The sequence below is a fragment of the Pristiophorus japonicus genome, chromosome 3 (assembly GCF_044704955.1).
Source record: "Pristiophorus japonicus isolate sPriJap1 chromosome 3, sPriJap1.hap1, whole genome shotgun sequence".
Classification (NCBI taxonomy): domain Eukaryota; kingdom Metazoa; phylum Chordata; class Chondrichthyes; family Pristiophoridae; genus Pristiophorus; species Pristiophorus japonicus.
This window is the reverse complement of record NC_091979.1, coordinates 121785797-121812252: the sequence shown is the minus strand read 5'-3', so window position 1 is coordinate 121812252 and position 26456 is coordinate 121785797. Positions and strand designations below refer to the sequence as shown.

At 45.2% G+C, this 26456-nt stretch overlaps 1 protein-coding gene across 2 annotated transcripts in view; it reads left to right on the top strand.

The window, feature by feature from the left end:
• Positions 1–26456, top strand: part of pde11a (phosphodiesterase 11a) — a 609195-nt gene that overhangs the window by 373946 nt on the left and 208793 nt on the right. For both annotated transcript variants that reach the window (XM_070875770.1, XM_070875769.1), the window contains one exon: positions 6989–7039. In XM_070875770.1, coding sequence (XP_070731871.1) covers positions 6989–7039 — 51 coding nt within the window. The remainder of the gene's footprint in view (positions 1–6988; positions 7040–26456) is intronic.

Genomic DNA, 26456 nt, shown 5'->3' with positions numbered 1-26456 from the left:
GGGTACAGGTACAGTATGCATGAGTTACAGTTACATACTTATAGTCATTGCAAGATGGTGAAATACATGACATTTACAATCGCCGCAAATCTTGACCGTGCCATCACTTTTGAGTACTGGAACAATCGGGCTGGCCCACTCGCTGAATTCCACTTGGGAGATGATGCCCTCGCATTGCAGCCTGTCCAGCTTGATTTCCACTCTCTCCCTCATCATGTGAGGTACCGCTCGCGCCTTGTGGTGAATGGGTCATGCCTCTGGGACCAAGTGGATCCGCACCTTCACCCTGGAAAAGTTTCCAATGCCTGGCTCAAAAAGGGAAAGAAATTTGTTAAGAAGCTGGGTACATGAGGCCTCATCGACATGTGATAGCGCTCGGATGTCCAGTTCCAGCAGATTTTGCCCAGCCAGCTCCTTCCAAGCAGTGTGGGGCCATCACCCGGGACAATCCAGAGTGACCTTGACCATGGCGCTACCCAGGACAATGATAAGCTCTTTGGTGTACGTTCTTAGTTTTGTGTGGATGGGGCTCAGGGCTGGTCTAATTGCCTTGTTCACCTCAGTCTCTCAAACATCTTTTTACTCATGATGGATTGGCTAGCGCCAGTGTCTAGTTCCATGGCTACGGGTAAGCCATTCAATTTTATATTTAGCATTATAGGTGGACATTTCGTTGAAAATGTGTGCACCATGTGTACTTCAGCATCTGCCTCCTCTCTCTGAGGCTCGAAATTGCTTTGATCCACCATGGACCGATCTTCCTCTGCCATGTGGTGGTTAACAGGTTTTGCAGAGCTTGCAGCTCATCTGCAAGCTCATTGGACGTGCCCCATTGTTCCACAGCTCTTGCAAACATACCCTTTGAAGCGGCATGAATAGGCTGAATGGAAGCCTCCACAATGCCAACAAGGTGTGAATTGCCTTGCATTCATCCTTTGTTGCGGACTCTGAGTCATCTGGGTCACCTGAGGCCTGCTGGCAGTTGCAGACTCGTGGGTTCTGCCCTGTACATTTCTGCTCGCAAACACAGTTCCAGTTAATTTATGAACATTGCTAGCACTTGTGTGCTGAGAGATTTGTTTGGTGTTATCACTGGTGGACATAAATGCCTGTGCTATAGCAATGGCCTTACTAAGGGTCGGCGTCTCTACAGTCAAAAGTTTTTGTAGGATGGTCTCGTGGGCAATGCCCAGTACAAAAAAGTCTCTGAGCATTTGCTCCAGGTAGCCATCAAACTCACATTGTCCCGCAAGTCGCCTTAGCTCGGCGACGTAGCTCGCCACTTCCTGACCTTCAGATTGCTGGCATGTGTAGAACCGATACCTCGCCATCAGCACACTCATGAGGCTGTAGGTCGGTGCCCCGCAGACCGTGAGGAGAACCGCTCTCCTTTGTGCAGCGCTTCCTTCTCCGTCCAGCTCGTTGGCTACAAAGTACTGGCCTAGCCGTTCGACATAGGCTTCCCAGTCCTCACCCTCTGAGAACGTCTCCAGGATGCCCACAGTTTGCTGCATCTTTGCGTTGGATTCATATACTCCTCGCCAGTTATTGTGTTCCTAACACAGATGAGACTGCACACAGGGAGGTTAAAGTAACAGTGACCTCAGTCTTTAATAAGACACTCCAGAGTGAGGAACAGGCCTTAGGGGCCGGCTTATATACAGTGCTCCCAAGGGATGAAGGGATCCCTTGGGACTTCAGGGGATGCACTCCCTGGTGGCGGAACATGAAGTGCATGCTTTACAGATACACAACAGTTAGTATGCAGGTACAGCAGGTAAGTAGGAAGGCAAATGGAATGTTGGCCTTTATTGCAAGGGGGATAGAGTATAAAAGTAGTGAAGTCATGCTACAACTGTACAGGGTATTGGTGAGACCACACCTGGAGTACTGCGTACAGTTTTGGTCTCCTTATTTAAGGAAAGATATATTTGCAATGGAGGCAGTTCAGAGAAGGTTCACAGGATTGATTCCTGAGATGAAGGGGTTGTCTTATGAAGAAACGTTGGGCAGGCTGACGACAAAAGCTTCAAACTGACTGCAAAAGCTTCCATAAATATGTGAAGAGAAAAAGATTAGTGAAGTCAATCGTAGATCCCTTGCAGTCGGATTCAGGTGAATTTATAATGGGGAACAAAGAAATGGCAGACCAATTGAACAAATACTTCAGTTCTGCCTTCACAAAGGAAGACACAAATAACCTTCCGGATGTACTAGGGGACAGGGCTCGAGTGAGAAGGAGGAACTGAAGGATATCCTTATTAGGCGAGAAATTGTGATAGGTAAATTGATAGGATTGAAGGCTGATAAATCCCCGGGGCCTGATGGTCTGCATCCCAGAGTAACATAGAAACATAGAAAATAGGTGCAGGAGTAGGCCATTCGGCCCTTCGAGTCTGCACCGCCATTCAATATGATAATGGCTGATCATGCAACTTCAGGACCCCATTCTTGCTTTCTCTCCATACCCCTTGATCCCTTTAGCCATAAGGGCCACATCTAACTCCCCTTTGAATATATCCAACAACTTTCTGTGGTAGAGAATTCCACAGGTTCACAATTCATGGCTGAACATGTAACTTCAGTACCTCATTCCTGCTTTCTCGCCATACCCCTTGATCCCCTAGTTGTAAGGACTACATCTAACTCCTTCTTGAATATATTTAGTGAATTGGCCTCATCAACTTTCTGTGGTAGGGAATTCCACAGGTTCACCACTCTCTGGCTGAAGAAGTTTCTCCTCATCTCGGTCCTAAATGGCTTACCACTTATCCTTAGACTGTGACCCCTGGTTTTGGACTTCCCCAACATTGGGAATATTCTTCCTGCATCTACCCTGTCTAAACCCGTCAGAATTTTAAACATTTCTATGAGATCCCCTCTCATTCATCTGAACTCCAGTGAATACAAGCCCAGTTGATCCAGTCTTTCTTGATATGTCAGTCCCGCCGTCCCGGGAATCAGTCTGGTGAACCTTCGCTGCACTCCCTTAATAGCAAGAACGTCCTTCCTCAAGTTAGGAGACCAAAACTGTACACAATACTCCAGGTGTGGCCTCACCAAGGCCCTATACAATTGTAGTAACACATCCCTGCCCCTGTACTCAAATCCCTTCACTATGAAGGCCAACATGCCATTTGCTTTCTTAACTGCCTGCTGTACCTGCATGCCAACCTTCAATGACTGATGTACCATGACACCCAGGTCTCGTTGCACCTCCCCTTTTCCTTATCTGTCACCATTCAGATAATAGTCTGTCTCTCTGTTTTTACCACCAAGGTGGATAACCGCACATTTATCCACATTATACTTCATCTGCCATGCATTTGCCCACTCACCTAGCCTATCCAAGTCACTCTGCAGCCCCATAGCATCCTCCTCTTAAGGCAGTACTTAAGGAAGTGGCCCTAGAAATAGTGGATGCATTGGTGATCATTTTCCAACAGTCTATCGACTCTGGATCAGTTCCTATGGACTGGAGGGTAGCTAATGTATCACCACTTTTTAAAAGAGGAGGAAGAGAGAAAACGGATAATTATCGACCGGTTAGCCTAACATCAGTAGTGGGGACAATGTTGGAATCAATCATTAAGGATGAAATAGCAGCGCATTTGGAAAGCAGTGACAGAATCGGTCCAAGTCAGCATGGATTTATGAAAGAGAAATCATGCTTGACAAATCTTCTGGAATTTTTTGAGGATGTAACTAGCAGAGTGGACAAGGGAGAACCAGTGGATGTGGTGTATTTGGACTTTCAAAAGGCTTTTTGACAAGGTCCAGCCCAAGAGCTTGCTGTGCAAAATCAAAGCACATGGTATTGGGGGTAATGTACTGATGTAGACAGAGAACTGGTTGGCAAACAGGAAGCAGAGAGTCGGGATAAATGGGTCCTTTTCAGAATGGCAGGCAGTGACTAGTGGAGTGCCACAGGGCTCAGTGCTGGGACCCCAGCTCTTTACAATATACATTAATGATTTAGATGAAGGAATTGAGTGTAATATCTCCAAGTTTGCAGATCACACTAAACTGGGTGGCAGTGTGAGCTGTGAGGAGGATGCTAAGAGGCTGCAGGGTGACTTGGACAGGTTAGGTGAGTGGGAAAATGCATGGCAGATGCAGTATGATGTGGATAAATGTGAGGTTATCCATTTTGGGAGCAAAAACACGAAGGCAGAATATTATCTGAATGGCGGCAGATTAGGAAAAGGGGAGTTGCAACGAGACCTGGGTGTCATGGTTCATCAGTCATTGAAAGTTGGCATGCAGATACAGCAGGCGGTGAAGAAGGCAAATGGTATGTTGGCCTTCATAGCTAGGGAATTTGAATATAGGAGCAGGGAGGTCTTACTGCAGTTGTACAGGGCCTTGGTGAGGCCTCACCTGGAATATTGTGTTCAGTTTTGGTCTCCCAATCTGAGGAAGGACATAGAAACATAGAAAATAGGTGCAGGAGTAGGCCATTCGGCCCTTCTAGCCTGCACCGCCATTCAATGAGTTCATGGCTGAACATTCAACTTCAGTACCCCATTCCTGCTTTCTCGCCATACCCCTTGATCCCCCTAGTAGTAAGGACCTCATCTAACTCCTTTTTGACGTTCTTGCTATTGAGGGAGTGCAGCGAAGGTTCACCAGACTGATTCCTGGGATGGCTGGACTTACATATGAAGAGAGACTGGATCAACTGGGCCTTTATTCACTGGAGTTTAGAAGGATGAGAGGGGATCTCATAGAAACGTATAAGATTCTGACGGGACTGGACAGATTAGATGTGGGAAGAATGTTCCCGATGTTGGGAAAGTCCAGAACCAGGGGACATAGTCTAAGGATAAGGGTTAGGCCATTTAGGACTGAGATGAGGAGAAACTTCTTCACTCAGAGAGTTGTTAACCTGTGGAATTCCCTGCCGCAGAGAGTTGTTGATGCCACTTCATTGGATATATTCAAGAGGGAGTTACGGCTAAAGAGATCAAGGGGTATGGAGAGAAAGCAGGAAAGAGGTACTGAGGAAATAATCAGTCATGATCTTGTTGAATGGTGGTGCAGGCTTGAGGGGCTGAATGGCCTACTCCTGCACCTATTTTCTGTGTTTCTATACTCATTGGAGTTTAGAAGAATGAGAGGTGATCTTATTGAAACGTATGAGATTCTGAGGGGGCTTGACAGGGTAGATGCAGAGAGGATGTTTCCCCTCGTGGGGGAATCTAGAACTAGGGGGCATAGTTTCAGAATAAGGGGTCGCCCACTTAAAACAGAAATGAGGAGGAACTTCTTCTCTCAGAGGGTCGTGAATCTTTGGAATTCTCTACCCCAGAGAGCTGTGGAGACTGGGTCATTGAATGTATTTAAGGTGGAGACAGACAGATTTTTGAAAGCTAAGAGAGTCCAGGGTTATGGGGAGCGGGCAGGGAAGTGGAGTTGAGGCCAAGATCAGATCAGCCATGATCTTATTGAATGGCGACGCAGGCTCGAGGGGCCAAATGGCCTTCTCCTGCTCCTATTTTTTTATGTTTTTAGGAAAAGCTGCTATACTCAGCAACCAATCACCTTCCTGCTGTCCTGCATTATCACTTGTTGATTTTTTGATTTCCCAGAATATACTGTGAACTTAGTGAGTTTGGGCCTCTGTTCCCACCACGTTCTTTATTTATTTGCCTCCGCTCTGGTCCCCGATCAGGTGCGCGCTGCTTCTGCTGCTCTCAGTGAGGTTGCACATGTCTCCTTCTAAACATTTCCATGGCACTTTTATTTTGGGTGCTGGCATCCGACATCATGGCCCCGAACTTGGTGAAAGCTAAGTTCTGCCCAAGGGCCGCCCAAAGGACTGCTGAGATCCTTATGGTACTTTGGGTAGAAGTTTCATGAAAAGATCTTGGAAAGACCGCCCAGCGGCAAAAATGCGATTTAGGTCTTGAATCTAGGCAGCAGCGGGCAGTAGCTCCCATTCTCGGCAGCAAATGCAATCCTCAGCAAAATACCGCCAAGGACTGAGTCGGGCCCAGGGAGGGGGGAACTGATTAAACAAAACCTTTTCAAAAAATAAAAAATAAATAAAAATAAAGAAAAGAAGTGTACTAACCTTTTTTTGCAGGTCTTTATACTTACCGTTGAGGTTAGACCTGCCTCCATGCAACGGTCTTTTCCCCTGCTGGAGCGGAGGACCGCCCAGACCAAACTGGCAGCTTGTCAGGTGGGAGGACACTTGCGCGCGTTGCACACCAGCGGATGTCAGTGGCCGATCCCCAGCAGTCTTTCCTCCCTGCCGGCGGGAGGCCTCCACCAAACTCACTCGGAGGGGAGACCGCCCAGAAAACTCGGCGGCAGGGGATGGTAAGCCCACTAATTTCGGCCCCCATGTGTGCATCGCCGTCCTGGACAACGATTGAGGGGGGACGGCGGGATGGCGATCGGAAGCCTCGTGGTGGGAGGTGGGGTGGGGGGGGGGGGGCGGTCTCCTATCCCGGGAGGTGGATTAGGCAAGAATGCTGGATCCAGGTGGTAAGTGGAAAGACACTTACCTCCTGGATCCAGCAGTCTTCACCTTCCGTTAACTGTCGGGTTTCCCGAGGCCTGCGAAAACCGACCAGCCACAGTTACATTTGAAATGCTGATTAAATATGAGGTATGGCAGCCTCATTATATTATTTAAATGAGAACCCACCTCCTTGGATTGGGTTGGCAGCCAGCCCCCTGTCCTGCCTCCGTTAAGGCAGGTTCTGGTCAGGGTTCAGATTTTTAACATACTAACCTCCCAGCCGACCCCAACCCACCCATTTTTGGGGGGTTAAAATCCCCCCCCATCCAAAGAACTGGTTAGGGCATTCATTGTGCTATTGCATTAGTGATGTTCAATGTCTATTGTTGTTCAATTTCAAGGGACAGCCTCCTCAAGGGACATTTTTATGGTAATCTGTACTTCATATGACTTTTTTGTAGAGGATTTTGGAACTGATTTCAATGCCACATCTAATTTTGTTAAATGTTCTTACAGGTCCTTTCATATCATGCTACATGCCTAAAGACTGAAGTGGACAAATTTAAGGTAGGATGCACCAAAGTAAATAAAGCTGAAAATATATCCTACACATCTTGCTTATTAAACTTCCATTTCTCCAGATTCTGTATTACACATCTATGAAGCAGTCATGAGAGAATAATTCATTTCATGTTTGACTCCCAGGGACCAAGCTATAATGAGGGAGGATAACATCTGTGGTGCATCTGGTGATTTTTTAAACAAGTTAAAATTGCAGTAATAATACCTCACATCAATGGCATTTCAAACAAAAGTCTTAAGTATTTCTGGCTATTTCTAAAATGATTGGATTCCTGTTGTATAAATTATGCAGTCAGTAGCATACAAAAGGGCTAACTGTACCATTAGTATTTCAGTAGAAAAACAGGGCCTTGGATTTAAGGGCCTTGTGACAATTTTTATATGTCAGTCCACTGAAAAGAACACCCATATATGATTTACATCAGCAACACATAATCAGAAATACAGCAAATCATAGGCTAGGAATGTGAATACGGTGTCAGCATGACTTAGAATTGCTGGCAGATAAGTCAACCACCTTATTTTTCATAGCAAATGTTTCAACAATCCATTACTGGATTTTTTTTCAACCACCAAAAAAACCAACCTACAAGCGAAGACCAGTGGCAGCCAGAAAACAAAAGGTCCATTGTCAGGATACGATCCTAGCAGAATTGGACAATTCCTGTTTCCGAATGGAACATTTCCTCTGGGTATCATTTTTGAACAGCTCCAGCTCACCTCAAGCTGAAAAATATTATAGATAGCACATTTATCAGTACCTAACAGGTACCTCACTACTGTTGTGCAAGCGTATTCAGCAATTAAATAGATGTGGAGTAGCTCCTGATATTATAACCGGATGAGTATATCTCTTTGGAATTCTTCCATTTGCATTTGTCTATTGACGGAATGTAAAATGATTCTATTGATGTGTGAACTGTGAGTAAATTACTTATTAATTTCAAAGAGATGACCTAAATGTGCAACCCTGAGAAGTGAGAGCTAGATTAATATTTGATGACCAGAATTAATAATTTATACTGTTGTGAATATTTTTCCTTTCATTTTGCAAGTTCACCTAAAAGCTTGATAACAAAAGAGCAATGAGTTAAAAGCAAGTTCATTGTTCTGTTCAATTTTGTCCTTTGTTACTAAAATGCCTTATTACTAATAGTAGTTTATGGTTAAGATTATATTCATACTGATAGCAGAGTTCACACTAATTCAAGTCTTTGAATATTGATCAGACGTCTTCATTAAGGATACTGGAATCGGAGTGAGTAGTGAGTACTTTTTTGTGAGCAATCATAGTTATTTTATTTGCAAATATTCCTTAGACATTTTGGTTGGAAATGTCTGCTTTGCATCTGAGTTTCTGTGCATTGGTCTAGCATTGTGTTGAAACAGTATAGCTTCAGCAACTCATTCCCACGCACTTACACGTTTACGCTGTATCCTGCATTGTTAATCTGTGGGGTCAATAATAAAATCCGTGACACTTGTAGCATTGCTGTGCTTTAGCTACCCAAGGCCTGTTTGATCAGATGCAAAGGCCAGAGACTTACTCTGCACCTAATGCACACCTTAATGTAACCTGGAAGAAGTTTGGGTGCTTGGAGCCTATGCATCCACTGTTCATAAGGCTCGTTAAGGCCTCAATTTTTAAGTTATTTCAGGAAATATGTCTGGAGCAACCAAAAATAGGTACTTCAAGGGAGGCCAGTACTCAACGATTTCGGAAGCTGGTGTTTTTAATATACCTTCCTGCCATTTCCTACATTATTTTTTCTTTGCCTATAATGTTTTCTTGCGACAGAGCTGGGAAGTTACTGGTGATCCTTTTACTGTTGCTGCGATGGCTCAGAGGGTTTTGCATTTGTGCAATCAGCTTCTGAAGCTTGTACACTATATACAACCTCAGGTCTTTCCTTTGGGATATTCAAAGCCACATGGTATTTTCTCCATGTTTGCAGGCTTTGGCAGAGGAGTAGGTAAAGAGGCAAGCCAGCCAGCCAGCCATGTTGGTACCTACTACGCTTATTTAAAATCTGCCCTATGTTGTCATCTGGGGAGACACTCATAGCAGAAAATTCATGGCACCTACATGCAGGAGCAATATCCCATGGATGCTGTAACAATATTGGGCACAGTTCTTCAGCCAGACCAGCAAGCTATGTTACATATGCAATGGGCCCAACTGCAGTTTCAGTGGCACATCCTGGATGCCTACTGTGCAGCTCTGATCATTGTGCTGGGCAGCGGACTTCCTGCGCGAAATAAACGCAGGCATCACCCGCCATATTGGACCGTTATCCTGCGAGCATTATATTAAAAATAAATAAACCTCGAAATCCCTCAGGTCGTGATCCCAATAGTTGTGCCAGGATTGCACCCAATGGTATCCTCCAGTGTCGACTTCACTGGAGTTTGCAGCTTCAGCTGGATGGAGCCTTATTAACAAGGGTCACGCAGGCACAAACACTACTTGATGCACATATCCTGCCCAAGCCTGTAGGATGCTCTAGTGTCTGCCCATCCATAGTGAGAACAGGGCAGTTGCCCAAGGCCAACTTTAGGACACTGAGAAGTGTAGAGGAACAGAGGAACCTTGGGGTGCATGTCCACAGATCCCTGAAGGTAGCAGGCCAGGTAGATAAGGTGGTTAAGAAGGCATAGAGAATACTTGCCTTTATTAGCCGAGGCACAGAATACAAGAGCAGGGAGGTTATGCTGGAACTGTATAAAACACTAGTTAGGACGCAGCTAGAGTACTGCGTGCAGTTCTGGTCACCACATTACAGCAAAAATGTGATTGCGCTGGAGAGGTTACAGAGAAGATTTACGAGGATGTTGCCTGGACTGGAGAATTTTAGCCATGAGGAAAGATTGGAGAGGCTGGGTTTGTTTTCTTTCGAACAGAGGAGGCTGAAGGGAGACCTTATTGAGGTGTATAAAATGATGAGGGGCCTAGATAGAATGGATAGGAAGGACCTATTTCCCTTAGCAGAGGGGTCAACAACCAGGGGGCATAGATTTAAAGTAATTGGTAGGAGGTTTAGAGGGGATTTGAGGGGAAATGTTTTCATCCAGAGGGTGGTGGGGGTTTGGAACTCACTGCCTGAAAGGGTGGTCGAGGCAGAAAGCCTCGCCACATTTAAAAAGTACTTGAATGAGCACTTGAAGTGCCGTAACCTACAAGGCTGCGGATCAAGAGCTGTTAAGTGGGATTAGGCTGGATAACTCTTTGTCGGCTGGCACAGACATGGTGGGCCGAAATGGCCTCCTTCCATGCTGCAAATTTGTATGATTCTATGATTCTTTACCAATGGCCCTACTGTCCCTCTGAGCAAGGGGCTGATCTTCCAAAATTAAAATAAAACATAAAATTCTTCAGGGCCGTAGGCTGCATGCCTGTTCTGGGTCTCATCGCTGAGGCCTTGAATTGGCCTGCATGTCACCACTCACTTGGCGCATTGGCTGCTACTCCTACCCTTAAAACCCAGCAGCAGGAATTCTCAGTATAGGGAATCCCCGCCACAAGCTCAATCCCATGGCCGTTCATTTGCTTTGTAAGGAGCGGGCAGATTTCCCGCTCTGTACAAGGCAAAGAGGATGTTCCCAGGATCAGCTGAGATCTACACACAATCTTGGCCCCCATATATTGCTAAGTCAAATAGGGGAGAAGATGTTTGCCATCAAGTGCTAGGATACTAGGCACCTTGTGTCACTGTTCAACATGTTGAGCATTAAGGAACCTTGTGTAGGTGTCATACTTAATACTCTTAAACTTGCTACACTTGCTGGGGAAGCTTTAGAAACGATAATCTGGGACAAAATTAACAGTCACTTGGACAAGTATGGATTAATTAAGGAAAGCCAGCATTGATTTGGTAAAGACTAATCATGTTTAACTCACTTGATCGAGTTTTTTGATGAGGTAACAGAGAAGGTTGATGAGGTAACAGAGAGGGTTGATGTGGTGCACATGGACTTCCAAAAGGCGTCTGGTAAAGTGTTACATAATAGGCTTATGAGCCCATGGAATAAAAAGGGCAGTGGCAGCATGGATGCGAAATTGGCTAAGTGACAGGAAACAGAGAATAGTGGTGAACGGTTGTTTTTTGGACTGGAGGAAGGTATAGAGTGGTGTTCCCCAGCGATCAATACTAGGACCACTGCTTTTCTTTATATATATATAAATGACTTAGACTTGGGTGTACAGGGCGTAATTTCAAAATTTGCAGATGACACAAAACTTGGAACTATAGTGAACAGTGAGGAGGAGAATGATAGACTTCAAGAGGACATAGACAGGCTGGTGGAATGGGTGGACACACGACAGATGAAATTTAACGCAGAAAAGTGCGAAGTGATACATTTTGGTAGGAAGAATGAGGAGAAGCAATATAAACTAAAGGGTACAATCCTAAATAGGGTGCAGGAACATCAAGATCTGGAGGTATATGTGCACAAATCATTGAGGGTGGCAGAGCAATTTAAGAAAGCGGTTAAAAATAGCATACAGGATCCTGGGCTTCATAAATAGAGGCATAGAGAACACAAGAATATAAGAACATAAGAAATAGGAACAGGAGTAGGTCATTTGGTCCCTCACGCCTGCTCTGCCATTCAATAAGAACATGGCTGATCTTTTACCTCAATCTTCTTTCCTGCACTATTCCCATATCCCTTGATTTCCTAAATATCCAAAAACCTAGCGATCTTGTCTTGAATATACTCAACAACTAAGCCTCCACAGCCCTCTGGGGTAGAGAATTCCAAAGATTCACAACCCTGAGTGAAGAAATTTCTCCTCATCTCAATCTTAAATGGCCAACCCCTTATTTTGAGACTGTGACTCCTGGTTCTAGACTCCTCAGCCAGAGGAAACATCCTCCCTGCATCTACTCTGTCAAGTCCTGTAAGAATTTTGTATGTTTCAATGAGATAACCTCTCATTCTTCTAAACTCTAGAGAACATAGTACAAAAGCAAGAAAGTTATGATGAACCTTTATAAAACACTGGTTCGGCTTCAACTGGAGTATTGTGTCCAGTTCTGGATACCACACTTCAGGAAAGATGTGAAGGCCTTAGACAGGGTGCAAAAAAGATTTACAAGAATAGTTCCAGGGATGAGGGACTTCAGTTACGTGGATCGACTGGAGAAGTTGTGATTGTTTTCCTCAGACCAGAGAAGGTTGAGAGGAGATTTGATAGAGGTGTTCAAAATCATGAGGGGTCTGGACAGAGTAGATAGCGAGAAACCGTTCCCATTGGCAGTAGGGTAGAGAACCAGAGGACACAGATTTAAGGTAATTGGCAGAAGAACTAAAGGCAACATGAAGAAAAACCTTTTTACACAGTGAGTGGTTAGTTTCTGTAATTCACTGCCTTAAAGGGTGATGGAGGCAGATTCAATCGTGGCTTTCAAAAGGGAATTGGATAAGTACCTGAAGGAAAACAAATTGCAGGGCTATGGGGAAAGGGCGGGGTGGGGGGGTGGGGATGGGTTGGGGGGTGGGACTAGCAGAAGTGCTCTTGCAGAGAGCCGGCACAGGCTCAATGGATCGAATGACTTCCTTCTGTGCTGTAATCATTATGATTCTGTTTAATGGTCAACATTTTAATATGGCGAAATTACAATGTCCCAGGGTGGAATATAATCATGTTTATGCATTCAGAAAGATGAACAATTAGCAAAGTGCACTGCATTCTCTCTCTCTGATGGCAGGAGTAATAAAGATCTTTTGCAGGACATCATATTAAGCTACATGTTTGCATGTTTGAAATCCCGCTGATTTCTTTAAGTGCAAGTTGGGCTAATCAAAGTTTCCTCTGTGCATGTACTTGGTTACTATGCACCAGAAACAGCTGATGGGCGTACAGCTTCCACCTTTTAGAAGATCAGCATGAATGTGCTGAGATTGATTTATGCGAGGCTGCATTGGTGTATACCTTTTTCTTGGAATTTAAACTTAATTTTGCTCAGTGTTTTTTTAATTTAAAGAAATTCAGACTTTTGATTAATAGTCTGACCGTGTAAAGCAGGGAGGAAGGCTGAGGCTACATTAGTGGCAGCTGCAAGCACCCACTAGGTAAGCAGTGTCTTTTCACAATATTAGAGTTTGCTACCAATCCAGATTCTCCTTGACTGAATTGATCTGCACTGATCTGCCATTTCAAATTGAAGTATTCTGAACTCCCTGGCGCCACCTAGCTCCCACGTTCTATATAACTGACATGTCTGTGATGCTTGCTGTTCGATAATTGTGAAGGAATGGAGCATTTGTGAAGCATAAAGTTGAGGATGCTGATCCCATAAAAGGAACAATAGAGCCGGCCAAAATAAAAATAGGAAATACCTACCCTCAAAAGATAAACCAAGAGATAACTTTTCGACAAGAATCTGTAAACTTAGGGAGGAGTGTTGCATATTTTTGATCAACTCTGAATCATCACTTCACTATAAATTCCCGATTTTGTTAGGCTATTTGACTGACATAAGTAACAGGCTCAATAAACATTTATTTTCAATGCAAGAACTGTCATGAAAAGTACAGAGCTTTGCAAAAGCAAAACTGTTTGCTATGGAGTAGCTGTGTGCTGCAAGATAAATGTAACTATGTTCCCAATCTTGTCTTTTGTTATTATGGACTGCGGAAGGTCAATCCTAAATATTCAAGATGTGATTCTGGAGCATTGGTCTCCGCTTTACTCAAAATTTAGCAAATATTTTTCTGAAAGAATTGCAGGATTTCACCTGGGTTCAAAATCTCTTTTTCAGAGGATTTCATAAAGGCCTAGATTGCTGCAAGTCTAAAATTGAATTTGATAGTGCTGGTCAATTTTAAAGTCATGCCTCTGACCAGTTCTGAATCTCAATTCCCCAAGTTGTTTCAAAGAGCTGTTGAAATACTTGTCCACTTTGCCTTACTACATGTGGGTAAAGTGGGATTTTCTTCACTTATTTACATCAAAAAGAAATAGGGAATGATCTGTTGTTGAAACTCTCCAAAATCAAACAGATATTCCATAAATTGTGCGCTAGCAAACAGGCTCATTCTACTCAGAGATAAGGATAAATCATCCCTGTCCTCTTATGTTCAATTTTATTCAGTTGTACACTACTGGTCCCTACAATTTATGCTGCCTTCCGTCTAAAGCATTGGGTCAGATTTTTCAGTAAAATTAAGGGTAAAGCGAACAGTGCTCACCGTTATTTATGTGCAAATCGGATAGCAACTTCCGATGACCGCACACACACTTAAACGCAGATTTCCAGAAGTTGCTGCCTGAGATGCCCTGCTCCTCCATCTCGCCATTTAAATGAGTGGAACAATGTAAAGTTGCTGTACTTTCCTCATCGATATAGAGGGTGAAATTAACCGAGGCGAGGAGGGGCTTCCTGCGCCAGGCGCAGAAGTCCTGCCCCCGCAGCAAAATTGGGGTTACTGCCCCCAAGAGGAAGTGGAACACAAAGTCTCATGCTTGACTTCCTCTTGGGGGCAGGACTGGGGCGCTAACTGTGGGAATTTTCCAGTGCTACGTGGTGAGCTGCCTGGCACTGGTGGGAGCACAGGGCCCTCCCCATCTGTTAAAGGGGAGGGAACGCTGCCGACTCTGCAGCGGGGAGAAGGGGCCACCACTACACCACTGGGGAGTGGGGTGCCGTGGCAGTAGCCTGGCACAGAAGCGGAGTGCCGGGCTGCAACATCGCGCCACGGAACCCAGGATTTCAGAAGGGCAAGGCTGTGACTGGTCTGCCGGCCACTTTTCAAAATGTCGGTGCCACATCTTCAAGCAGACTGAAGCCCGGTTCGCGATCAGAGAGGCTGGTGCCGGCATTGCCCGTGGCAGTTTCAGGGTGAAAATGGCTTGCTGCACATGGTGATGACATTGTCATTGCCATGCAAGGGCCTGGGCTGCTACTGGCAAGAGCGGGGCTCTGCCATTTAGCACCTCCGCTAACTCCCGCAGAATTTTGTGGGAGTCAGTAGCGGCTCCGGGCGAGAGTCGTTTGCACCCCGTGAACAGGAGGCGCAAACGACGCAAATTTCTCCCCCCAAGTCTAAACTCACCAAAAAATGTTAGGGCTTGTCTATTCCGGTCTAAGTACCCTTTAAATGGTATGGTAAGGCTTAATTACTGCCAAACACCTCTCTAGCACTGAAAATTTATGTTTACATGTGTAGGGTACATTCCTTTAGCATTCAATTATTGTTGGAGATTTAAAAAAAAAATTAAAATCTAATTTGTTTTTATTTTTTCTTTCAGTCTCTTATCTCTCGCTCTTAATCTAATCTTTCTTTTCCTCTCTTTACTTCACTTTATGTACCTGATTTTGCATTGAATTCTCAGACACTTTCTGATTCAGACCCTGCGCTACTTATTAACGATTCTCAATATGATTGGTTAACACAGTTGTTTACCCTGTTCATGCAGGTCGCAGATGCCCTGTAGAGGGCGCTGTGCTTTTTCGGTAGTTGGTTGACTTGCCATGCAAAAGCCCATAGATAGTCTAATGAATGCTGCTCAGGGCAAAATATGGCCCAAAATACTATGTTAGTCGAGAAAAGAACATAATTTTTTCCTCTGCAAAAAGACAGGGTGGGTGAAATTGGTCTTTACCAGTAATGCGAAAGAGGCTCATAGCGAGTTGGCAATTCATTTTGCACCACAGCCAATTTATTTTCCATCGACCGCCGCCCCCCCCCACCCCCAACCCTCTCCCCGCCCCTCCAGCCTCAGCCATTTACCGAAGTTCCGGGGACAGTTCCTTTGGGTCCCTGGTGGCTGTCTCCTCCCACCCGAAATCGCACTCTTGCTTGCCGGCCAGCATTTCCTGCCAGGTTCAGACTGGCGACTGATGGGGCCTAGGCCTATGTGGTTTGCCATCTGCCTCAGCCCCCAGCTGCACAACCCCCAACTTGGAATTAAATTCAGCCCTTCAACTCGTTTTGAACTCCACATCCTCTCCATACCACCTGCGGGATCCTTTTAATTTGTAGTGTAGTCCAGAGGGAGTATGGTAAGTACACATATTCATTACATCAAGGAAGATGTCGATTCTTGTACAGAACTGTACTACAATGGGTGACAAAAAATGTTTAATAAGACAATAAATAAGTTGATAAGGCAATACGTGGTGCAGGAGTAACCAAAACAAAATGACAGAGAAAGATGCACAGATAGAAAGATAGGAATTTACAACATACAAAATACAATTCTACACAGCAATATTTAAGAGTTTCTGCAGGGTGAATGCCAGCCAAGCAAAGAGAGCAGTTTTTATAAAACATTTGATCAGTATTCTCATCTGTCAAGAATACAAATACAAAGCAGCGATGCTATAAGTTCAGTATTAGGACACTAGAGATTCATGTATTGATCAGCCAGATACCAGTGCAACTGGAATTCATGTGTGCTTCTTTTTTGGCATTGCATTATTAATTTGCTCCAACTGACAACACATCCCAGGATTCATAAAAGGAATGCCAATTATTTCAATTTTTCTTGGTAGCACTTCTTAAAATTTCCTTTGACTCTTCAATTCTGACAGCTGGATGCTCATGCATTTCGAACCAATTTAGTTTGCAGCATCAGAGCTTGGAATGTTTGACCCAGCACAAGCCGACCAGTTGTACTAGTTGAATACCTCTAAGCACTACAGTAATGTCCAACAATAAATTAAGACACTTAGAATATTTATTTAAAATGTCTTTCTCACCCAGCTGGGTAAGCAGGGAGCTTTATACTGGTAGAGCAAGAGTTCCAAATATTAAACTCTATGAACATTTGCAGTTCAGCTTTTCCCCAGGAGGAAAATTATGTTCTCGGCTATATTACTGATTGGGGGAGGGGTACAGAGGGAACAAGATCCTTCTTTTTCATTCCTGTTGGATTAAACAAGGCTCATAATTGACAATGGGGCTAATAATGTGATCTGAGTACAGTGGTTTCGGGATAGGATAGGCTTGATGGTCCAGCTAGTCTGTACCTGTCCTTTTTCATATATTTGTATGACCACTACTTTTCAGGGTGCAACGTGTCTCTTTGCTGCACTAAGATGATTTCACTCATTTCAATAAATTTTCCACACTCCCAGCAGTTAGTGAATGACATGCTGGGTTCATGGGACATATAGATGTACCAGCAGCTCTTAAGGGAGATGCCACTGCAAAAGTAAAAAATGGCAAAATGCAAGACGCAAAAGCAGTCCAGCAAGATGCAGCATCAGAGGTGTTTCTGCAGGAGGTACCGCAGAGAACGATGGATCTTTTCGAGCATCCTGGGTGGAGGTGGGACCAGTACAACCCGGACAGTCTGCACCTGCACAGGACCAGAACCAATGTCCTAGAGTGAATGTTTGCTAGTGCTGTTTGGGAGGGTTTAAACTAATATGGCAGGGGGATGGGAATCTATGCAGGGAGACAGATGGAAGTAAAATGGGGGCAGAAGCAAAAGTTGGAAAGGAGATAAAGAAAAGTGGAGGGCAGAGAAATCAAAAGCAAAAATAAAAAAGGGCCACATTACAACATAATTCTAAAAGGACAAAGAGTGTTAAAAAAACAAGCCTGAAGGCTGTGTGTCTCAATGCGAGGAGCAATAATAAGGTGGAGGAATTAACTGAGCAGATAGCTGTTAACGGATATGATGTAATTGGGATTACGGAGACATGGCTCCAGTGTGACCAAGGCTGGCATTCAATATTCAGGAAGGATAGACAGAAAGGAGAAGGAGATGGGGTAGCGTTGCTGGTTAAAGAGGAGATTAACGCAATAGGAAGGAAGGACATTACCTTGGATGATGTGGAATCTGTATGGATAGAGCTGCGGAACACCAAAGGGCAGAAATCGCTAGTGGGTGTTGTGTACAGACCACCAAACAGTAGTAGTGAGGTTGAGGACAGCATCAAACAAGAAATTAGGGATGTGTGCAATAAAGGTACAGCAGTTATCATGGGTGGCTTTAATCTACATATAGATTGTAGCTATACTGGTCGCAGTACAGTGGAGGAGGATTTCCTGGAGTGTATGAGGGATGGTTTTCTAGACCAATATGTCGAGGAACCAACTAGAGAACAGGCCATCCTAGAATGAATCTTATGTAATGAGAGAGGATTAACTGGCAATCTTGTTGTGCAAGGCCCCTTGGGGAAGAGTGACCATAATATGGTAGAATTCTTCATTAGATGAAGTATGACACAGTTAAGCAGAGAGTCGGAATAAACAGGTCCTTTTCAGAATGGCAGGTAGTGACTAATGGGGTGCTGCAGGGCTCAGTGCTGGGACCCCAGCTATTTACAATATACATTAATGATTTAGATGAAGGAATTGAGTGTAATATCTCTAAGTTTGCAGATGACACTAAGCTGGGTGGCGGTGTGAGCTGTGAGGATGCTAAGAGGCTGCAGGATGACTTGGACACGTTACGTGAGTGGGCAAATGCATGGCAGATGCAGTATAATGTGGATAAATGTGTGGTTATCCACTTTGGTGGCAAAAACACGATGGTAGAATATTATCTGAATGGTGGAAGATTAGGAAAAGGGGAGGTGCAACGAGAACAGTGTGTCATGGTATCAGTCATTGAAAGTTGGCATGCAGGTACAGCAGGCAAATGGTATGATGGCCTTCATAGCTAGGGGATTTGAGTATAGGAGCAGGGAGGTCTTATTGCAGTTGTACAAGGTCTTGGTGAGGCCTCACTTGAAATATTGTGTTCAGTTTTGGTCTCCTAATCTGAGGGAGGACATTCTTGCTATTGAGGGAGTGCAGTGAAGGTTCATCAGACTGATTCCTGGGATAGCAGGACTGACATATGAGGAGAGACTGGATCGACTGGGCCTGTGTTCGCTGGAGTTTAGAAGGATGAGTGGGGATCTCATAAAAACATATAAAATTCTGACGGGACTGGACAGGTTAGATGCAGGAAGAATGTTCCCAATGTTCGGGAAGTCCAGAACCAGGGGACACAGTCTAACGATAAGGGGTAAGCCATTTTGGACCGAGATGAGGAGAAACTTCTTCACTCAGAGAGTTGTTAACCTGTGGAATTCCCTACAGGAGAGAGTTGTTGATGCCAGTTAATTGGATATATTCAAGAGGGAGTTAGATTTGGCCCTTGTGCCTAAAGGGATCAAGGGGTATGGAGAGAAAGCAGGAAAGGGGTACTGAGGTGAATGATCAGCCATGATCTTATTGAATGGTGGTGCAGGCTCGAAGTGCCGAATGGCCTACTCCTGCACCTATTTTCTATGTTTCTATGTTAATTCAGAGACGAGGGTCCAGAACGTAAAGAAAGGTAACTTCGATGGTATGAGATGTGAATTGGCTAGGATAGACTGGCGAATGATACTTAAAAGGTTGATGGTGGATAGGCAATGGCAGACACTTAAAGATCACATGGATGAACTTCAACAATTGTACATCCATTTCTGGCATAAAAATAAAACGGGGAAGATGGCTCAACCGTGGCTAACAAGGGAAATTAGGGACAGTGTTAAATCCAAGGAAGAGGCATATAAATTGGCCAGAAAAAGCAGCAAACCTGAGGACTGGGAGAAATTTAGAAATTCAGCAGAGGAGGATAAAGGGTTTAGGAGGGGGAAAATTGAGTATGAGATGAAGCTTGCAGGGAACATAAAAACTGACTGCAAAAGCTTTTATAGATATGTGAAGAGAAAACGATTAGTGAAGATTAATGTAGGTCCCTTGCAATCAGAATCAGGTGAATTTATAATGGGGAACAAAGAAATTGCAGACCAATTGAACAAATACTTTGGTTCTGTCTTCACTAAGGAAGATACAAATAACCTTCCGGAAATACTAGGGGACCGAGGGTCTAGCGAGAAGGAGGAACTGAAGGAAATCCTTATTAGTCAGGAAATTGTGTTAGGAAAAGTGATGGGACTGAAGGCCAATAAATCCCCAGGGCCTGATAGTCTGCATCCCAGAGTACTTAAGGAAGTGGCCCTAGAAATAGTGGACACATTGGTGGTCATTTTCCAACATCCTATAGACTCTGGATCAGTTCCCATGGTTTGGAGGGTAGCTAATTTAACCCCACTTTTTAAAAAAAGGAGGGAGAGAGAAAATAGGGAATTATAGACCGGTTAGCCTGACATCGGTAGTGGGGAAAATGTTGGAATCAATTATTAAAGATGTAATAGCAACGCAGTTGGAAAGCAGTGACAGGATCATTCCAAGTCAGCATGGATTTATGAAAGGGAAATCATGCTTGACAAATCTTCTAGAATTTTTTGACGATGTAACTAGTAGAGTGGACAAGGGAGAACCAGTGGATGTGGTGTATTTGGACTTTCAAAAGGCTTTTGACAAGGTCCCACACAAGAGATTGGTGTGCAAAATAAAGCACATGGTATTGGGGTAATGTATTGATGTGGATAGAGAACTGGTTGGCAGACAGGAAGCAAAGAGTAGGAATAAGCAGGTCCTTTTCAGAATGGCAGGCAGTGACTAATATGGTACCGCAAGGTTCAATACTGGGCCCCCAGCTGTTTACAATATACATTAATGATTTGGACAAAGGAATTGAATGTAATATCTCCAAGTTTGCAGATGACACTAAGCTGGGTGGAGTGTGGGCTGTGAGGAGGATGCTAAGAGGCTGCAGGGTGACTTGGACAGGTTAGGTGAGTGGGCAAATGCATGCCAGATGCAGGATAATGTAGATAAATGTGTGGTTATCCACTTTAGTGGTAAAAACAGTGAGGCAGAATATTATGGCAGATTGGGAAAAGGGGAGGTTCAACGAGACCTGGGTGTCGTGGTACATCAGTCATTGAAAGTTGGCATGCAGGTGCAGCAGGCGATGAAGAAGGCAAATGGCATGTTGGCCTTCATAGCGAGAGGATTTGAGTATAGGAGCAGTTAGGTCTTACTGCAGTTGTGCAGGGCCTTGGTGAGGCCACACCTTGAAGACTGTGTACAGTTTTGGTCTCCTAATCTGAGGAAGCACATTCTTGCTATTGAGAGAAGGTTCACCAGACTGATTCCCGGATGGCAGGACTGACATATGAAGAAAGATTGAATCGACTAGGCTTATATTCACTGGAATTTAGAAGAATGAGACATATAAAAACATATAAAATTCTGACGGGATTGGACAGGTTAGATGCAGGAAGAATGTTCCCGATGTTGGAGAAGTCCAGAACCAGGGGTCATAGTCTAAGGATAAGGGGTACGCCATTTAGGACCGAGAGGAGGAGAAACTTCTTCACTCAGAGAATTGTGAACCTGTGGAATTCTCTACCACAGAAGGTTGTTGAGGCCAGTTCGTTAGATATATTCAAAGGGGAGTTAGATGTGGCCCTTATGGCTAAAGGGATCAAGGGGTATGGAGAGAAAGCAAAAATGGGGTACTGAAGTTGCATGATCAGCCATGATCATATTGAATGGTGGTGCAGGCTCGAAGGGCTGAATGGCCTACTCCTGCACCTATTTTCTATGTTTCTATGTTTCTATTCATCGCTTGGGCAAACCAACAGGACACAATTTTCATCCTTTCTAGAAACTTCCCAAATTTAATTTTCCTTGATTTTAATTTGGCATTGGAGGTAGGAGAGCACATATCGTCCCAATCAGTCAATAATACTAACACTCTGGGGAAGCCTGCCACACATTTGAACTGGAGGCTCTTTCATGCTGCTGGCTGATTTCTCAAAGGAAAGTTACTGGCTCTGGCAAACAATGTGATGCAAATGTGCACTGAAAGTTGGAAAATGTGTTAAATCCAGTCAAGACAGGCTCCGCAGATTTGTTCTCCATGTTTGCACGGAATGTACCTACCATATAAAAATTCAACACAACCCTTCACAGCTAGTAACAAAACCATTCCTGCCTTGGAAGTGGTTCCCAGGTCTGGCTGCAAGAGTGTGTATAATTCATAAGATCATAAGAAATAGGAGGAGTAGGCCATGTGGCCCCCTCGAGCCTGCTCCGCCATTCAATAAGATCATGGCTGATCTGATCTTGGCATCAACTCCACTTCCCTGCCCTCTCCCCATAACGCTTGACTCCCTTCAAAAATCTGTCTCTTTCTGATGCACTCTTACGTGTATACACTCTGTCCCTTCCTGCCACACTCTGGTTGTCATTACTGCTATCGCTACCATGCACTTTTTGCCTTCTCCTTTCTCTTTGATTTTTTAAATTTCTGCTCACCGAATCCCTCCCCCCCTACTATTTAGTTTAAAGCCCTATCTACAGTCCTAGTTATTCGATTCGCCAGGACACTGGTCCCAGCCTGGTTCAAGTGAAGCCCATCTCGACGGAACAGCTCCGTCTTATCCCAGTACTGGTGGCAGTGCCCCATGAATCGAAACCCATTTCTCCCACACCAATCATTGAGCCACATGTTTATCCCTCTGATCCTATTTACCCTATACAAATTTGCTCGTGGCACAGGTTGTAATCCAAAGATTATCACCTTTGTGGTTCTGCTTTTCAATTTAGCCCCTAGCTTCTCAGACTACCTCAGCAGAACCTCTTTCTTTGTCCTACCTGTGCCGTTGGTACCCCTATGGACCACGACAACTGGATCTTTCCCCTCTCCAGCCCAGAGGAGATGTTCTTAACCCTGGCATCGAGCAGGCAACATAGCCTTCGGGACTTATGCTCTTGGCTGCAGAGAACAGTATCTATCCCCCTAACTATACTGTCCCCTACTACGTTTCCTTTTACTCCCCCAAATTGAATGATCTCCTGTACCATGGTGCTGTGGTCAGTTTGCTCATCCTCCCTGCAGTCCCTGCTCTCGTCCACACAGGGAGTAAGAACCTCATACCAGTTGGACAAGTGCAAGGGCTGAGACTCCTCCAACACTATATCCTGGGTCCCATTACCGCATAGTCACACCCTTATGTCCCTGACCACGGACCAAATATGAATTATTTAAACTAAGGGGTGTGACTTTCTGCTGGAACACATCGTCCAGGTAACTCTCCCCCTTCCTGATATGGCACAGTATCCGAAGTTCGGAATCCAGCTCATTAACACGTAGCCGAAGTTTCTCGAGCAACCAACACTTACTGCAGATCACACTGGCATCCACTAGCTCAGACATACTGCAGCAGTAACACATCGCCTGCCCTGTTATCCCTAATGTATTTATTAATTAATTAAGTTTTCAAGTTTTGAACATTTAGTTTTTAATCCCGTCTCTTAATTTAAACCAATGCCGAAGAAAAAGAGAGAAATACTGACAACCAATCACTTCCCTGCTTTTCTGTGATGTCACACTTTGATTTCCATTTACTTCTCACCCTCCCAAGTCGGTTGGTGCTGCTCCGGGTCTGGCTCCTTTATCTCCCACTCCAGTCTGGTCTCGCGTGTTTCCGGGCCTGGCTCCTTTATCTCCCACTCTGGTCTGGTCTCTAGTGTTTCTGGGCCTGGCTCCTTTATCTACCACTCCGGTCTGGTCTCTCGTGTTTCTGGGCCTGGCTCCTTTATCTCCCACTCCGGTCTGGTCTCTTGTGTTTCTGGGCCTGGCTCCTTTATCTACCACTCCGGTCTGGTCTCTCGTGTTTCTGGGCCTGGCTCCTTTATCTACCACTCCGGTCTGGTCTCTCGGGTTTCTGGGCCTGGCTCCTTTATCTACCACTCCAGTCTGATCTCTCGTGTTTCCGGGCCTGGCTCCTTTATCTACCACTCCGGTCTGGTCTCTTGTGTTTTTGGGCCTGGCTCCTTTATCTCCCACTCTGGTCTGGTCCGTTCTGTAGTAGCCTCCTTCAGTAATCATAATTGTTGGACATATCCTGCTATGATCTTGGCTCTCTACAGATGGGTGGCAGCATAGAATGGAATCTCATTTGCATCCAAGGTGCATGGTACATTAATGATAAAGGATGATACTGAGTACTGTGTACAATGAGCAAGTATGACCTTAGCTCCTTTAATAAGACTCCAGAGTGCAGGTACCTCGTGGGTGGCCTGCTTATATACTGTTCTCCCAAGGGATGCTGGGATCCATTGGGATTCCAACAGGTGGGCCCTCTGGTGGTCAGGTTACACAGGGTTAAATACATTACATCACTCCCCGTGAAGTCAACAGTACACTTATTTACAAGGTGAGATGATCTGGGGCTTTACGCTCCCTTGTCGATCGTCTCGGTACAAATGCGGGTGTGGGTGGGTTGGTCAGTTTTTCACTGGGCTGTTGGGCAGCCGGCCTTGCTGGGCTGCTGGGGATGATGAGTTCGGCTTCGTGGTCAACCATGATGTCAGTTGCCACTTGTGTTTGTGTTGGAGGGTCAAAGTTGGTGGTGTCCTCTTCGAGTTTCTCGTAGCTGTTGGTGAACCGCAATTTGATTTGGTTCAAATGTTTTCTGTGAGTTTGTCCATCGGCCAATTTGACCTGAAACACCCTACTCCCCTCTTTGGCTGTGACTATGCCAGCGAGCCATTTGGGACCATGTCCATAATTGAGTACAAACACGGGATCATTGATCTCAATATCGCGTGACAAATTTGTGCGGTCATGGTACACACTTTGTTGATGCCGCTTGCCCTCCACGTGATAATGGAGATCAGGGTGGACAAGAGAGAGCCTTGTTTTTAGCACCCTTTTCATGAGCAGCTCGGCTGGGGGAACCCCGGTGAGTGAGTGGGGTCTGGTGCGGTAGCTGAGCAGCACTCGGGATAACCAGGTCTGCAGGGAGCCTTCTGACACACGTTTCAAGCTTTGTTTGATGGTCTGAACTGCCCATTCTGCCTGGCCGTTGTATGCGGGCTTGAACGCAGCACATGTGACGTGTTTGATCCCATTGCGAGTCATGAATTCCTTGAATTCAGCACTGGTGAAGCATGGCCCATTGTCGCTGACTAGAACATCAGGCAAGCCGTGCGTGGTAAACATGGTTCGTAGGCTTTCAATGGTGGCCGTGGATGTGCCTACTAACATTATTGCACATTCACTCCATTTTGAGCAAGTGTCCATGACAACCAAAAATATTTTGCCGAGAAATGGGCCTGCATAGTCTACGTGGATCCTCGACCATGGTTTGGAGGGCGATGACCACAAACTCAGCGGTGCCTCTCTGGGCGCGTTGCTCAGCTGAGAGCAAGTGTTGCACTGACACACGAATGACTCTAAATCTGAGTCGATGCTGGGCCACCACACATGGGATCTGGCTATGACTTTCATCATTACGATGCCTGGGTGGGTGCTGTGCAGTTCACATATGAACGTATCTCTGCCTTTCTTGGGCAAGACCACGCGATTGCCCCACAATAGGCAGTCTGCCTGCAGGGACAACTTGTCTTTGCGTCTGTGGAACGGCTTAATCGCCTCCTGTATCCCCGCTGGGACATCGTTTTTTACCAAAGACAGTAAAGGATCCTGGCTGGTCCAGGTCCTGATCTGGCGGGCTGTAACGGGGGACTTCTCGTTCTCGAATGCCTCCATGACCATGAGCAAGTCCGCTGGCTGTGCCATTTCCACCCTGGTGATGGGCAATGGCAGCCGACTGAGAGCATCTACACAGTTCTCTGTGCCCAGTCTATGGTGGATTACATAGTTGTATGCCGACAGTGTGAGCGCCCATCTTTGGATGCGGGCAGAGGCATAGGTATTAATCCCTTTGCTCTCAGAGAACAGCGATATGAGCGACTTGTGGTCAGTTTCAAGCTCAAACTTGAGGCCAAATAAGTACTTGTGCATTTTTTTTAACCCCATAGATGCACGCCAGAGCCTTTTTTTGAATCATGCTGTAGGCCCTATCGGCCTTGGATAAACTCCTGGACTCATAGCGACCGGTTGCAAAATCCCCGATTCATTAGTCTGTTGTAACACACACCCGACCCCGTATGATGACGCATCGCAAGCTAGCACTAATCGTTTACAAGGGTTATACAGGACAAGCAGTTTGTTTGAACACAACAAATTTCTAGCTTTCTTAATGGCAGCCTCTTGTGAATTCCCCCATACCCAGTTGTCTCCCTTGTGCAGTAGCGCATGTAGGGGTTCTAGCAGGGTGCTTAACCCAGGTAGGAAACTACCGAAATAGTTAAGGAGTCCCAGGAACGACCGCAGTTCCGTCACGTTCTGTGGTCGCAGTGCGTTCTTGATGGCCTCCGTCTTGGCGTTGGTGGGTCTGACGCCGTCCGCTGTGATTCCTCTTCCTAAGAACGCGACGTCCTGTGCCAGGAAAACACACTTCGAGCGTTTCAACCTGAGTCCCACACGATCCAACCGACTAAGAACCTCTTCCAGATTCTTCGAGTGCTCCATGGTGTCCCGACCTGTAATCAATATATCATCCTGGAAAACCACTGTACAAGGAACCGACTTTAGCAGGCTCTCCATATTCCGCTGGAAGATTGCCGCAGTCGACCAAATCCCGAACGAGCACCGGTTGTAGATAAACAGACCTTTGTGTGTGTTGATGCAGGTGAGGCC